The 15,297-nt window shown below is 43.6% G+C and overlaps 1 protein-coding gene across 1 annotated transcript in view; it reads right to left on the bottom strand.

Annotated features, from left to right (window-relative positions):
- Positions 1-15,297, bottom strand: part of SPOCK1 (SPARC (osteonectin), cwcv and kazal like domains proteoglycan 1) — a 556,326-nt gene that overhangs the window by 110,639 nt on the left and 430,390 nt on the right. The window contains exon 6 of the mRNA XM_056847707.1: positions 9,084-9,198. Within this exon, the coding sequence (XP_056703685.1) occupies positions 9,084-9,198 (115 nt within the window). The remainder of the gene's footprint in view (positions 1-9,083; positions 9,199-15,297) is intronic.

Raw genomic sequence — 15,297 nt, forward strand, 5'->3', positions numbered from 1 at the left:
GGAAGCTGCCTAATGCCTCGGGAATACCTCCCAGGACTCCGGCGCAAGGACTTGCACTGGGAGGGTGCCGGCATGAGGCCGCAACAGTGGACTCTGATCTAGAAAATTGGGTTTGATTCCGCACTCCTCCACATGAAGGGCAGAGTCTAGTCTGGAGAACAGGTTAAGTTTCCCCACTCCTACACATGAAGCCAGCTGGGTGACTCTGGGCTAGTCCCAGCTCTCTTAGAGCTCTCTCAGCCCCACCTACCTCACAGGGTGTCTGTTGTATGGAGGGGAAGGGAAAGTGATTGTAAGCCGGTTTGAGTCTCCCTTAAGTGGTAGAGAAAGTCAGCATATAAAAACCAACACTTCTTTTCTTCTTAGGGCCACACCATTATGGCAGTCCAGGGGGGGTCAGTGTAAATTCCCCTACAACGGCATCGGTGCCGATTTTCACGGTGCAAGTGGCACAGACGCCGACGTAGGGGTCACCATTCGGCCCCTAACCTCAGGAATGGGGTGTAAGACGTAAAAGTAGAGCTGCACTAGAGGAAGTTAGCTTCCCCACTTCCCCCTCTTACTGCATCTGTCCATGCCCCTGAAACTGTTCCTGTAGGTCACTGGACCCAAAAGTATAGTTCAAGACAGCACTTGGCTAGCACCAGTACAGAAGAATCCTCACAACTGTGTACAATGTGTGCATAAACTATGCTACCTTGGTATATAAGAAGTCTGCTTTAGGACTGTCACAGGACGTTTCATTTCAGATTGACAACAGAGTTTATTAAGCACACACTGGTACAGGGAAAAGGGAAAGTCAGAGGATGCAACTTCAAACAAAATTAAGACAATGCAATGGGTAAAGCATTAAGTTTGACAGACTGTCACAAAGACATGACAATTGACATAGCAATTGTTGGGATACTCTCTTACATGGACAGGAGTTTGTTTTCTTGCTTGCCATCTTGTAAACATCATATGCCCTGATGGTATGCCATGAAAAGCAATACAAACATTATCTATTTTTGTTATGGCAAAGGGTACAGAAGGGCATGAAAACAGATTGCTGAGTGTGCTGACAGCCATTTTGATTGACTGCTTGCCAAGGAATATTTCTTTGGAGTTGCCAGCTGTCCATCCTTTAAGGGTCATGCTTTCATTTATAATAACCCTTTTCGTATTAGACAATAAGTCTATGAAATTTTTAAAAATGCCATTTATACGAGAGCTGAAGCAAGATTTTTCTGATCCTTTAGTTAGTCTAATGCAAAAGTTACTTGGGGCACTTTCAAACATGCTGAATAATGCACTTTCACTCCACTTTCAAAGCACTTTGCAGGTGGATTTTACTGTGTGAAATGGCAAGGTCCACTTGCAAGTGATCGTTAAAGTGCATTGAAAGTGGATTGAAAGTGCATTATTCGGTATGTGTGAAAGTGCCCTATGACTCCCATGAAATATCTGGTTTATAATATGCCCCCACAACATGTTCTGAACGCAATGGAATGGCTCAGATATAATGACAAATCATAACTTCATATCCCCAGTTTGGACAAACTGTGGTTCATTGTTATGTTCAAGCATCATGCTATGCTTTGAGATAGTGCTCCACCATTTTGAGATAACATCTGACAATTCTGGTGGCATGTAGGTAAGGAACATAAACCATAGTTTGTCTGCACAAACCTTAGCTTGTCTTGTGTGCTAGGACACATCTAAAAACATAGTTTGGAGGATAGCTAGCGCAAATCATGTTTGATCAAGACATCAGAATCATATAGTTGAGAAACCAAAGAAAAGATGAAACAGCCTAGCCTATGAAGCCTCATTTCACTTTGGTGCCTCCTTGATAAAGGAAACATTTACCAATGTCGAAATAATTTATCCTTGGGTGACTATCACTACATCCTTCAAAGCAGAAATCAAAAGACATTCACAGACAAATTTTGCTGTACTTGCTGGTCATGGACCATAATAAATACCTTTAATCACAGACAAATTCACAGTAATTGGTTTGGTGCACTGTAAACATTTTAATTTTGGATTTAGGTTTTCTATTGGGCATGCTTTTTGTTATGCCAGAATGTTGGAAGGGGTACTTTTATTTTAATAATTATTTTCAGGAATGTGGGCATGCGGAAAGTATGACCTGATGAAAGTTCCTGACCTAAAATTAAAACGGACCCCCCCCCCATGTCCCTTAAAAGTTTCAAAATTTAGAAGGGAAGGAAGGCATGACTTACCATGCCAGCCAGAATCAGACTGCTGGTGGCTCTCTGCGGCCTCATTGCAGCTGCTGGCCTTTCTTCAGTGGGCAGTAGAGCCCACTCGGGCCCTGGAAGCTGGAGAATGGCCACTGGGTTGGTGTGTGGTGGCTTTTGAGGCCAGCCAGAGTTTCACAAAGCTTTGGAAGCCTTCACAAGTCTCCAAAGTCTCATAAAGGCTTCCGAAGCCTTGCAAAGCCAGTATGTAGTGTGCCGCGGTGGTTCACTTCCAGCCCCAGCATCTATAGCCTGTTTCCTCCAGCTAGGGTTGCCAGGTCCCTCTTCGCCACCAGTGGGAGATTTGAGGGATGGAGCCTGAGGAAGGCGGGGTCTGGGAAGGGGAGGGACTTCAATGCCATAGAGTCCAATTGCCAAAGCAGACATTTTCTCCAGGGGAACTGATCTCTATTGGCTGGAGATCAGTTGTAACAGCAGGATATCTCCAGCTAGTACCTGGAGGTTGGCAACCCTCCCTCCAGCCTCCATGTCCCCATCACACAATGTCTTCAACCCATCCATGTGTACATAATTCAAGCCATGAAATTAGACTTATAATAAATAAAACCCACAAATAAACAACTGCACGCCTAGATATTTAATGGGGAGGCCAGCAAAATTCATTACAAAACTACACTTTAAAAGTATTAGTGAGATCATTAATATTTCATTAAATACAAAACAGTATGAAAGAAAGCAGAGTGTTGGAAAGTGAAGAGAGCATTTAAGACACCCTCACCACCAGTTACAGTCACTATATGGAATCCAAGCTCATCCCATGCATCTGGCTCTACAGGCCCCATTGGGAACCAAACCATAAAGTCTACCATCCCTAAACCAGTCATGGCACCCTTTCCAAATATGCCTATGATCACCTACTGGAACCTATGTCCATACTAATTTTCATCCTCCTCCTATGAGTCAAAAGCCTCTTGCACACATGTTCTTTAACCAGAATATCTACCACCTAATTATCAGTATCCATACATTTATGTCTTTCATTCTACATTTAGCAATTATCGCAGAAGTTTTTATTCTGTACCTCTCCAGTTCCCAGCATAGATATTAATTTAATAACCACCTTTTTAACCCTGAAAAATCAGAACGACTTTCTAGATAGGGTTGCCAGTTCTCCATAGGGAAATACTTGAAGATTGGGGGGGGGGCGGTTTGGAGCCTGATAAGGATGGGGTTTGTGGAGGGGAGGGACTTCAATGGGGTATCATGCCATAAAATCCACTTTCCAAAGCACCCACTTTCTCTAGGTGAACTGATCTCTGTCGGCTGGATATCAGTTGTGAAAGCAGGAGATCTCCAGCCACCACATGGAGGTTGGCAATTCTATTTCTAGGTATATATTGTTATTGAAAGGAGCTGGGATCCTTCATACTGAGGACATTCATACACTCTTCCCTGCCCTCTTTCACCTTCCTGCCTACCGTATATACTCGGGTATAAGCCGACCCGAGTATAAGCCGACCCCCCAAATTTGAGGCCAGAAAAGGGAATTTCTTATTCACCCGCGTATAAGCCGAGGGTCAATAAGAAATTCCCTTTACCGGCAATGCTGCGCTCTAAAATGGCGGCCGCCATTTTAGAGCGCAGAGCCCCTGCCCCAGGTCGCCCTCCCGCCGCCCTCCCGGGCCCTCCCGCCCCACCCCAACCCACCTCGACCCCACTGCCATCCAAGGGGGGAGGGGGAAGGGCCCCTGAACCCCCTACTTACCTGGAGAGGCGGCGAATCGGTGGCGGCGGCGGCGCGGCCTTCCTGGGCTGGCAGGAGGCCCCTGCCGGCCGGAGGAAGGTGCCCAGGTGCGCGGGTGACGGCGGCGTGGGCGGCGTGGGCCTCCTGCCTGCGCAGGAAGACCCCTCCCGGCCGGAGGAAGGTGCTCAGGCGCGCGGCCGGCGGCGGCGCGGCCGGCGGGGGCCTCCTGCCAGCCCAGGAAGGCCCCTGCCGGCCGAAGGAAGGCGCCTTGGCCCGGCGGCAGCAGTGATGGAGGTAAGTTCCCCCCTCCCTCCTCCCTCCTCCCCCCTCTACCATATTGACCCGCGTATAAGCCGAGTTCGGCTTTTTCAGCCCTTTTTTTGGGCTGAAAAACTCGGCTTATACGCGAGTATATACGGTAGTCTTTACCTCTTTCCATTCACCCATCTTCCTCTCGAATTTCATTACTACATATAGCTTAGTCAGTGGATATGTAGGAGTCTAAAACTGACTGTTTACCATAGGTTTTGCCTTTTCCCCCAAGTTCTTGTTGTACAGCAAATGTATGCATTTATGTATGACACAGATGCTGTATTCCAAAAATTCCTTACATGTTTAGGGGCTCCAGTGCAGAAACTCCTGTATGAGCCGGCCCTTCCATAGGAAACTTTGGACCAGACCCACAATGTTAGGCTTATACAGACACAAGAGACTTTAATCTGCTAGCATTGTTATACAGCGGATCAATTCTCGAAGAGGCACATTGTGGTGTGGATGTGTGGCCTGATGGGGTAGAGGTAGAGCACTGGTGGGTGATTGACAGGGCTGCCCGTCGGGAAATATCTGGAGATTTTTGGGGCAGAGCCTGAGGAAGGTGGGGTTTGGAGAGGGGAGGGGCTTCAATGCTGTAGAGTCCAATTGCTAAAGCAGCCATTTTCTCCAGGGGAATGGATTTATATCACCTGGAGATCTGTTGTAATAGAAGGAAATCTCCAGCTACTACCTGGAGGTTGGCAGCCCTAGTGATTGATGCTGTTTGGAGTTTGGGGATGGATAGACAGACTTTTGATAATCCATCAGGTTTCTTGCTGTAAATCACACCATTCATTCCCTTTGCAGAAATATTGCTTGCATTTTGTTGAACTTTTGAAGGATAACATGCAATATACTGTCTGAAAGGACAGCAAACTTCAGTGCTGATTGCAAATAAACCTTCCTCTTAGTTGGAAATTATCACCAAACAGAATGCAAGGCCTGGTAATGTTGTGAATAATGAAGCGCGGCCAATGTTTGATAAACTTGAATGTATATGTGCCGTAAGGAGAGAGAGGGAGACAGAAGCAGAGCATTAAGCAGTTGCTTTTACTTCAAAAATAGTCCATTAGTAATATGTTATTAATACGTGTCTTTTGTTTCTCTGGGAGCTGAGCAAAATTCAATTTAAAAACAAACAAACACAGAATTTGATTTTACTGCAGAATGACAGACAACATACAGACAAATCATCATTTTCTGATCTTCCTCTTTGCTACCTTGTATTTAAAATAAAATAATAGTAATAATATGAATGCCTTCGCGATGCTGAGTGCTACTGCTGTACAGACCTACGTAATTAGTGTGACTTCTCCTTCTCTAAACTGGCTACACAGTCTGTGTCTTCCCGTCATTTCAGTGTGTAACAGCAGAACTTTGTGGACTGGCTTTGAATTATTTTGGGCCTATCCTTGTAGAACAGAAAAGAAACCCTAATGGGCAGCCTAGTCCTATAGACCTGCTATTTTAACTGTAGTGACATGAACCTAGTTATATCTCTGCAGATAAATTAGGCCAGAGCTTTTACTAGGTCCCTTATTCCCAGGAAATCTCTACAATTGTAGAAATATCTACAATTGTATTGGCTTTTCTGAGTCACCATGGACCTCTCTGGAGCAATCCAAAGTCTACTTTTTCCAGTTGCTGCCTTACAGTGCCATGCAATTGCCCTTATGAAGCCCAGCCCTTGCCAGCTGTGCAGCTCCATCAACACTAGTTTGGGTTAGGGTTGCAGGCTCCGGGTTGGGAAATACCTGGAGATTTTTGGGGTGGAGCCTGAAGAGGGCAGGGTTTGGGGAGGAGAGGGACTTCAATGCCATAGAGTCCAATTGCCAAAGGGGCCATTTTCTCCAGGTGAACTGATCTCTATTGGCTGGAGATAAGTTATAATAACGGGAGATCTCCAGCTAGTACCTGGAGGTTGGCAACCCTAGTTTGGGTGTAGACATGATGTTGCCTTCATAAATGGTTACTATGCATTGGCAGAGTCTAAGATACTAACTAATAGCCTTCTAGGAAGTGCCCTCTTCCACGCAGAGCCAACTATAGGGGAAAAAAGGGAAGCAGGAGCAGCTGCGCCAACAATTCTATGAGGTGAGGATTGGGATGATTTAGCTATTCCACAGCCTCTTCTCAGAGTGGCCCTCCAATAAAGTTAGTTGTTTACTACCACTGCCAGTGTGCACAAGCAGTCCTATTTTATGCTGCTAACTCCAGGCACCAGCTTACATGATTCGTCTGGTAGACAATAGAGTCATTTTTTTTAATTTCGAAGTACACTTGTGAAGCTCCTTTCTTTACCTCTTTTTATTACTTACACACACATACATAAACCACAGGAACTGTATTCCTATCATATCCCTGGGAATTTATGTGCGTGAATGATGCGGGCACATGGGTAGCATAGACTGGAAAACAGCATTCCAACTGGATGTGAATGAAATATTGTCGAAGGCTTTCACGGTCAGAGTTCATTGGTTCTTGTAGGTTATCCGGGCTGTGTAACCGTGGTCTTGGAATTTTCTTTCCTGACGTTTCGCCAGCAACTGTGGCAGGCATCTTCAGAGGATTAACACTGAAGGACAGTGTGAATGATCCATGTGTTTATCCCACTCATACATCTGCTAATTCACACACAATTTTCAGGGTATGAGATCCCACCACAGAGAAGCAGGTCTCATGCTGTTCTGTTTGTATGCCTTGTTCAGTTGTAATTTTTTAGAGTCAAAGCATATATTGTAAAAACTCTTTGAAAATTTATTTTTTTGTTGAATTTATAATTTCTAATCTTTGAATATGACCAAGTGAACATGTTCAGCATAGAAAAGTAGTGTTTGAATTAGAAGGTCAAAAATACACGTATTTAATCCAGTAGTACAAATGGATTAAGAAAGCTTATGCAGCAGTTTGGTAAAGCACATTTTCATTTTGCTCAGAGTGTGGGTGTTATAATTCTCTCAGTATTAGAATCACCCTGACATTCTTCTACCGAAGCACCAGTTTTAGAATTCCCATTTTTATTTCTGCTTGGTAATATGATCGCATCTGAATAGCGTTCACAAATTCACCTCCTCATAAGTGATGGAAATATGGCATCATCACTCAGCAAAATTCAGCTATTGGAATCTGTCTTGTGACCATCACTGAGAAAAGGAATTAATCTCTGAGACTTCCTGTTTGTACTAGCTCAGCACAAGAGGACAGTGCTAATTACCTAACAGTTCTACATACTGTACTCCAAATCTTGGGTTTTATAGGATTAGGCATAGATAGATGTTCTCTGAGATCCTATACGTAACAAGACACAGAGTTTTGAAGGGAGGTGGAGGGGAGAGCAGTGAATCAATGGAGGTAGATTAATTTTTCAGCAACCAGTAAGATAGCTCATCAAGACTTTTGGACGGCAATGGTTTTAACCAGAGAGATTTCTTTGTGGGGGGTTGGCAGGAACAGGGGATCCTAATTGCAAGGTTTTTTCATGACTAGGAGAAGGCAGTCAGCTGGTTGCCCTGGCCTGGTGGTGTTCAGAAGCAGCAGAATAAGGACAGTGATAAGTCACTTCTGCCTATAACTGTTGGAAAAAAGGAAGCCTGGTTATCATTGCAATCCCAAGAACCTTCCCTGGGAGTAAGCCTCATTGAATAAAATGAGACCTACTTCTTAGGATTGCTGCTATGTCATCTTCAGATGGCCAAGTCATCTGCATTATACATATTTTCTCAATTTGAATCCAAGTATTTACTAGTAGGGTTCCCTCTTTGCCACCGGCGGGAGATTTTTGGGGCAGAGCCTGAGGAGGGCGATGTTTGGGGAGTGGCGGGACTTCAATGTCATAGAGTCCAATTTCCAATGCAGCCATTTTCTCCTGGTGAACTGATCTCTATCAGCTGGAGATCAGTTGTAGTAGCAGGAGATCTCCAGCTAGTACCTGGAGGATGGCAACCCTATTTATTAGAGATTTAACTTCAAAATAATGATGGACACAACAAACCAAGGAAAAGATGCTTTAAAAAGCGATGGGCCCTGCACAGCAGAATTAACCTATTTGAGATTCAGCCAAAACAAAAACTTGCCCTGCTGAATGCGTACATGCTGTCAAACTGGATTTATCAGCATACGGGTTATTTGAATTTATTCTGTTGTTTGAATGAAATTGTGGGCTTAAAATGTCACTGGAGATTTATTAATATGATACTACTTCTGATAAGGGCATGTGAAAGGGCAGAGAGAGTGGCTCATAAGAGGCAGAATGTGTGTGTGTATCTATTTCTAAGAAAGAACGAAAGAAAGAAAAATAAAATATAAATGAAGCAATTTATCAGTGACTATTCTTTCCAAATCATTCAGGGTACACAAAATAATATTAAGTGTATTCATTATTTTATATGACAACATAGACTAGAATTTTTTAAACCAAAATTGAATACAATGTGGACAAATATTGATGTATTGCATAAATGCTGACTTTTAGAACCACAGCTGAAGAATAATGCCTCCACCCCTTTGGAATGAAAAGATGAACCAGCAATTTAGGAAAGAATTTTTCTCATACTTTGAACATAGCCACTTCCCTTAGTTAATGTAGAGAGCAATCCACATTTCAGAATGCTTGGTTATAAAATTTGTAAGCTTCTTTATACATCATCGCACAATAACTCTATAGGGGTATTTAATCCAATTGCCATGACAGAGACAACAATAGCAAGTTATTTACTTGGACGTAAACTTCATTGAACTCAGTGGAAAGTGGTTCTGAGTAAACATGCATGAGGAATATATTTGTCAGGAAGACATATAATATTTAATTCAACACAGTAACTCACCAGTTTTCTCTGCTTTGTGTTTGGGACTTTCTTGTCCTGGAAGGCATGGGCAAGGCCCTTCACAGAGAACTGCAATGTTTTTGCCAGACGTACAGGCATGAAACTCCAGCTTGCACTGCAAACACAATAAAACAATAAGGACCATTGATTTGGGGTAGAATATACAAATCATATATTGAGAGCCCGCGTGGTGTAGGGGTGAAGATACCAAACTAGGACATGGGAACCCCAGGTTCACATCCGCCCTCATGCCATGGAAGATTGCTGGGTGACCTTGGGCCAGTCACACACTCCCAGCCCTTACCCTGACTAGTATTTTTTGCCCAAGCTTTCTTAAGCAAACAGGGCCATTTCTGTACAGGTCTTGTGCCTCAGAATCAATTTGGTTGGGAAATGGAGTTTTTTCCTGCTTCCCTGAAACAGCGTGGTACATTTGTACACCTCCCAGGGTTTCCCCTAGCTTTTCTCTGATCTTTGATTTAAAAACAAAACAAAACACAGACAACAAAAATTAAGTTTGCCTTCCCTTGAGAGATGATAAGGAGAAAGATAACAGAGGAGGATAGAGACTAACTGTTACTTTTTAAATGAAAGCTGGGAATTCAGAGAACCTATTACATTTATTACTATTATGTTACAACAATATACCTATATTCTAGTGCAATTTTAAAACAAAATCGCAAGATCCCTGTTGATCCAGGTGAAGGGGACCCCCACTACTTGGGCAATTCCCCACTCAGGAAACTGGAAGGAAACCTGCTTTAACACCAGCTGCACCAGCAATGGGGAAACATCACAAAGCCATCCTCATGTAGAAACAGTCCTGCTCCTTATTTCACAATGTGTGATAGGGTTGCCAACTGCCAGGATGTAGCTAGAGATCTGCCACTATTACAACTGATCTCCAGATGATAGAGAACAGTTCACCTGGAGAAAATGGTCGTTGGCAATTGGACTCTACGGCATTGAAGTTCCTCCCCAAACCCCGCCCTCATCAGGCTCCGCTCCAAAAATCTCCCGCAGGTGGTGAAGAGGGACCTGGCAACCCTAATGTGTGAAGAGGCAGTAGATTACAGTTATTCGGTCTCAAGAAAGAGACATGGCGTGCATTCAGGTAGTTTCAGAGGGTAGCCTATTGGTCTGCACTAGTTCAGCTAGATTAGAGTACAGTAGCACCTTAGAGACCAACAAGATTTATCGGATATGAGCTTTTGAGAGTCAAAACTCCCTTGGTCAGATACTGAAGAAGTATCTGATGACGGAAGCTGTGACTCTCAAAACTCATACACTTTCCCTCCCATATTCCAGAACTCAGCCCTGGTGTTAAAAGCACCATAAATTCCTTGGAGGAAAGGTAGAGTGCAAAATTTCATATTAAATTATTATTATTTTCCATCTGTCCTCCAATAGGTTCTGAGCATTTGAGTATGCATAACAAATGGCATAAAGCAGGCATATCAGAAGACTGATAACTGCAATCCTAAACATATTTACTGTAAAGCAAGTCTCGCTCATTTAAATAGGGTTCGTGCAACCTTGTTTAGGATTGCAGCCTGACAGCCGCAGCACAGTAAGTGTGCAACATAAACCAATCAGGAGATCGTGAATCGCTGCACATTCTGCAGAATGACATCTTCCCTTTCTATTCTTCCACGACAACAACAACAAGAAACCAATGAAAGGAACAGAATGTTGTTACAAGATAAATGCCTCCTACTTTGAAAATGGCATAAATAGCTTGGTTCTTGTTGTGTGTATTTTTGCTAAGAGAGCTCAGCCTTCCCAGGCTTTAATCTAGCAGCAGGAGACCATTATCCTCTGACAACATCCTACCCAACGACATTATCTCCGGAGCTCTTTCTGAACTTCAGAGGACCCTGATGATTGCATGCTCCCTGTGATATTCCACCCTTCGGATTTAGAAAATTTACAGATACAGTCAGCAATCTGCTTGTGGCTTTGTTCAGAAGGCATTTTGTAATATTTTGTTTTCTCCATGATGCTGCAGCAGGTCCACCATCATGGGGTATCTGGAATCCACCCTCAAGAGAGGGGTATTTTAATTAAAACATATCAAGGAGAGCGTAGCAGGGGAAGCTGACATGTTTAGAAAAGGAATGATCCAAATAGAAAAGGATAAAGACATCAGTGTTGTATGCAGCTTGGGTCATATGGTAAATATATAAACATGAGCAATTTATAACAGGTTAAGATCCTACAAACTTTCCATTTGCAGAGACAAATATTTGCTGCCATCCCCTTCCCCAAGTGTACCCGTGACTTCCTAAAAATCCTCTGCTGAAACTTGGGGGACCCTGGTAAATAAAATCCATCATAGGATTGAGGGGGTGCAATAAGGAGCGGAATCAGGCTACATCCCCCACTTCATCTTACTTGAGCTGAAAGATGAAGTGTTCAATCCACTTTTATTCAGGATAAGGCAGAAAGACATACTTTAAAGTAGCGATAGAAGAGGGAAAAATTGAGCATGGTCTTCATTGTACTGGTTGGAAAGAAAAGTCCTGTTCTATTTCTTTTCAATTTATTTATAAAATGTTCTCCCCTTCATAAAAGGCTCAACATGGCTTACAATTAAGCATCACTAGTATCTATATGACATCAAGGAAACCTCCAGAATATGAAGACAAGTATTCATTAGTTGCCTCTTCGATTCATTTCCCGGCTAATTAAGAATTTATTAGTGTTTTCCCCCTCTGCAGCTGGAATTCCTCATTATTCACTGAACTACAGAATGCTTATTGATTAAATGCTTGTGGGATTTTTCACATGACTTCTGTTGCCAAATGAACAACACTTAGGTTCATACAAACAATGCAAAAGCAAATAAAATAGACTGAGTTCTGAAGGAAAGGGGGGGTTTAAAATCCACTTTTGAATAATTTTGTGTATAGATGAGACTCATGCCTTTGCAACGTCCACAAAGATCCTTGTATGCACTTTCCAAACTTTAAATTGCCCAAGTAAAGGGTATTTCCCCCACCATATACTATCACTAATTAAAACAAAGGATTTCAGAGATAAAAAACATATCACACTAATTGTAGTGGAGTGCCGCACATTTAAAGCTATGCTTCCTCAAATCTTTATATGTAATCACCCACTCTTGAAGTGTTCTATAGCCACAGATTTCTAACTTTTTTAAAGCACAGCTCCTTTGATGGAAAAGGTAATTTTTCCAGGGTTGGATGGGGCTGCCAGGGGGAAGGAAGGAAAGATCTTTGATTATCAGTGTCTTCTGTTGACAGCAATAGGTTATGTGATTCAACCTACTATACCTAAACTGAACTGTAAAATTAACAACATCCATATTCAAAAATTCTTGGATCTCTCTATAATTCTACAATCTGACTGACTTCAAGAATGCTAGAGGGGGGAATGAAAGAGTGACTTGGGAGACAGAGAACTGAAAGTGACGTTTTCCAATTAGGAGAGTTTCACAGACACTTCCACTGATAGCTGTTTCTTTTGAAAGTGTTGCTTACTTCAGTCAGGTTGTGGCTCACTCACTTTCCTTTCCTTTTATCCCTTAGAAGATCCTTGATCAATTGATCTTGAGCAGCATATATCTAGTGTTGGAGGGATATAAGGACTGAAACAAATCTTGTCACTGACAATGTAGCCTTGGGGTCCCTGTCGGTTAGTAAAAAAGGCATTAGGTCAGTCACAGAGGCATTGGATTTGTATATTAAAAGGGGGGAAATATAGTGCGATCGAAGTTCCACGTAAAAGCGGCATTCCAAAAGGGCATGGGCTAATGTGTCAATAGAGCCAGAAGAGCAAGGGCAGATCCTGTCTGAGTATGGTATATTGAGAATTCTGCCCTGCATTACCATAGAAGGGTTAGCATTCAATCTAGCCAAGCAAAAAGCTCTACAGAGACGAGGAGTTGTCAGATAATATGTATAGGCAGGCAGACAACGTGGGGGGGGGGGTATTCCGAAGAACTGGGATGAACAGACGCATTCCTGAAGGGGTGTGTGTGTGAACCGCTACAGCCAGGACAGCACAGCTGAGAAGCCTCCTCAGGGGCTTCCCGGTCACCGCGGTGGGGTAAAAAAAGCCTTTTTTCCAAAATAAAACCAGAAAAGAAGGCTTTTCCGCCCATAGGGGAAACTGGGCACGCACCACATAAAAAGGAGGCTTTACTGGGGCAAATGCCTCCCGAGATGCCGGTGCAGGGACTTGCGCTGGGAGAATGCTGGCAGAAGGCCCTGCTGGTGCCTGAGCCCCGAGCTGCTGCCACGGTCCAGCAGGACCAGCATAAGTGGCATTATGCTGGTGTCCGTGCCAGTCTGCATGGCGCAAGTGGCATGGCGCCGGCGTAGCGTTCATGCCGGCTCCTAAGAGCATTCACCCCCCTTTCAGGAATGCAGTGTTTGGGGAGTACTTTTGTCCTATATAAACAGGGGTTCTTATTTGTTTGCTATTCTATTCTATCTGGTGCTGCTCCTCCTAGGCACAAGACCAATTGTTTTGCTTGCATACCCCTGAAATACAGGCAGCACTGTAAATGGGCAGGGTGGGGGATAGAGGCAAATTTAAATGACCTTTCTGAAGTTCAAATTCACAGGAGCAGAATGTGGCAGATGGACAAGTCCTGTCCCTCTCTTTTCTTCAGATGAAGTTCACTGCTGTGTTAAGGGCGGATTTAAATCACCAGAATGTTGTGGGAATAGGGTAGCCAACCTCCAGGTAGTAGCTGGAGATCTCCTGCTATTACAACGGATCCCCAGCCGATAGAGATCAGTTCACTTGGAGAAAATGGCCGCTTTGGCAATTGGACTCTATGGTGTTGAAGTCCCTCCCCTCCCCAAATGTCCCCCTCCTCAGGCTCCACCCCAAAAACCTCCTGCCAGTGGTGAAGAGGGAGCTAGCAACCCTACTGCCAGGCTAAACTGCCAGCAGCTGTTGGCAGTGAGTAAAGTGGGGCCTGGTTTTACTGCTGCTGTCATGGTTGGATTGCCAGCTGGTGGGTATGGTTCAGTTGAGAACCTGTGTTGTGGCAGCATTTCTCCTTGATGTCACTGTTCTGGTGGCCTTCCATGCTGCTGGCACCATGAGTTCCCAAGTGAGCATCCTGTAACTCCCAGGTAAGTCTGGGGGCAGCTCTGGCAACTGGAGTTGCCAGCTAATGTGGGGAGGGGAAGGGAAGGTAATTGTAAGCCGGTTTGATTCTTCCTTGGCAGAGAAAGTCGGAATATAAAAACAACTCTTCTTCTTCTTCTCCTCCTCCTCCTCCTGATGCTTGGGTTGGGTCTTTGGCCTGTGAAAGAGGTCCAACTGCGAAGTTTTGTCTGGGGATCCATGGTGGCTCTTGGCAGCTGTGACCATAGTTTGGACTTGTTTTATTAACCACAGTTAGTCTCAATTATTGTTTTGTATGACATACTAATGTGGAAATTCTGGTTTAACACCGATTTGTCCTTGAGTCTTCCTCGTCACACTGAATGCCAGGATTCTAGTTAGAACTCTGAGAGGAAGGCTGGGGAAAGTGCAAAGGCAATCTAGCATTTGTTGAGGCAAGCCAGGATCTGAATAATTATCTTAAAGCAGTGAAAATAAGCTATGGTTTTCCCCTTATCTGAACCAATCTCATTCTTTCCTCAGCAGAAATCAAGCTGGTATTCTGGTCTGCATTGAGGCAGCACTGTCGGGGACCGGCATGTCAGGATATCTGTATTTGAATATCATATGAGAATACAATTAAGTCTCACTTGTTAATAAGCCAACTTTCAAGCATAGTTTTAGATCATGGTTTGACATATCCTAACTAACCGTAATCAGTGGAATGGCCCACATTCAATCACGCAACACATATTTTAATAAACCATGGTTCCTGGTAATGTCAGAACTGGGCTTTACTGTGCAATCCTAAATAGGTTTCCATTTTTCTAACCAATTGGCTCAGAAGGGTGTATCTTTATTTAGGATCATGCTGTCTCTGATTGCAAAGTGGTTCTAAATGCAAGAGAACCTAGCTACTTGTATGAACTTTCAAAGTGCTGTTGTGATTTTCCTCAGGCACAGCTCATTGGGCACAGGCAGTACTTACGTTCTTCGTGCATTAAGGTACATTGGCTTATAGCGACCCCCAGAGATCAGATAAATGTTTCTGAATCATTCGAGTACAAATGGAAGTCTTTCTTTGTTTTCTATTGCGCTTGGTGCTAGATATACACTGATACTAATATAT

The sequence above is a fragment of the Euleptes europaea genome, chromosome 1 (assembly GCF_029931775.1).
Source record: "Euleptes europaea isolate rEulEur1 chromosome 1, rEulEur1.hap1, whole genome shotgun sequence".
Taxonomy (NCBI): domain Eukaryota; kingdom Metazoa; phylum Chordata; class Lepidosauria; order Squamata; family Sphaerodactylidae; genus Euleptes; species Euleptes europaea.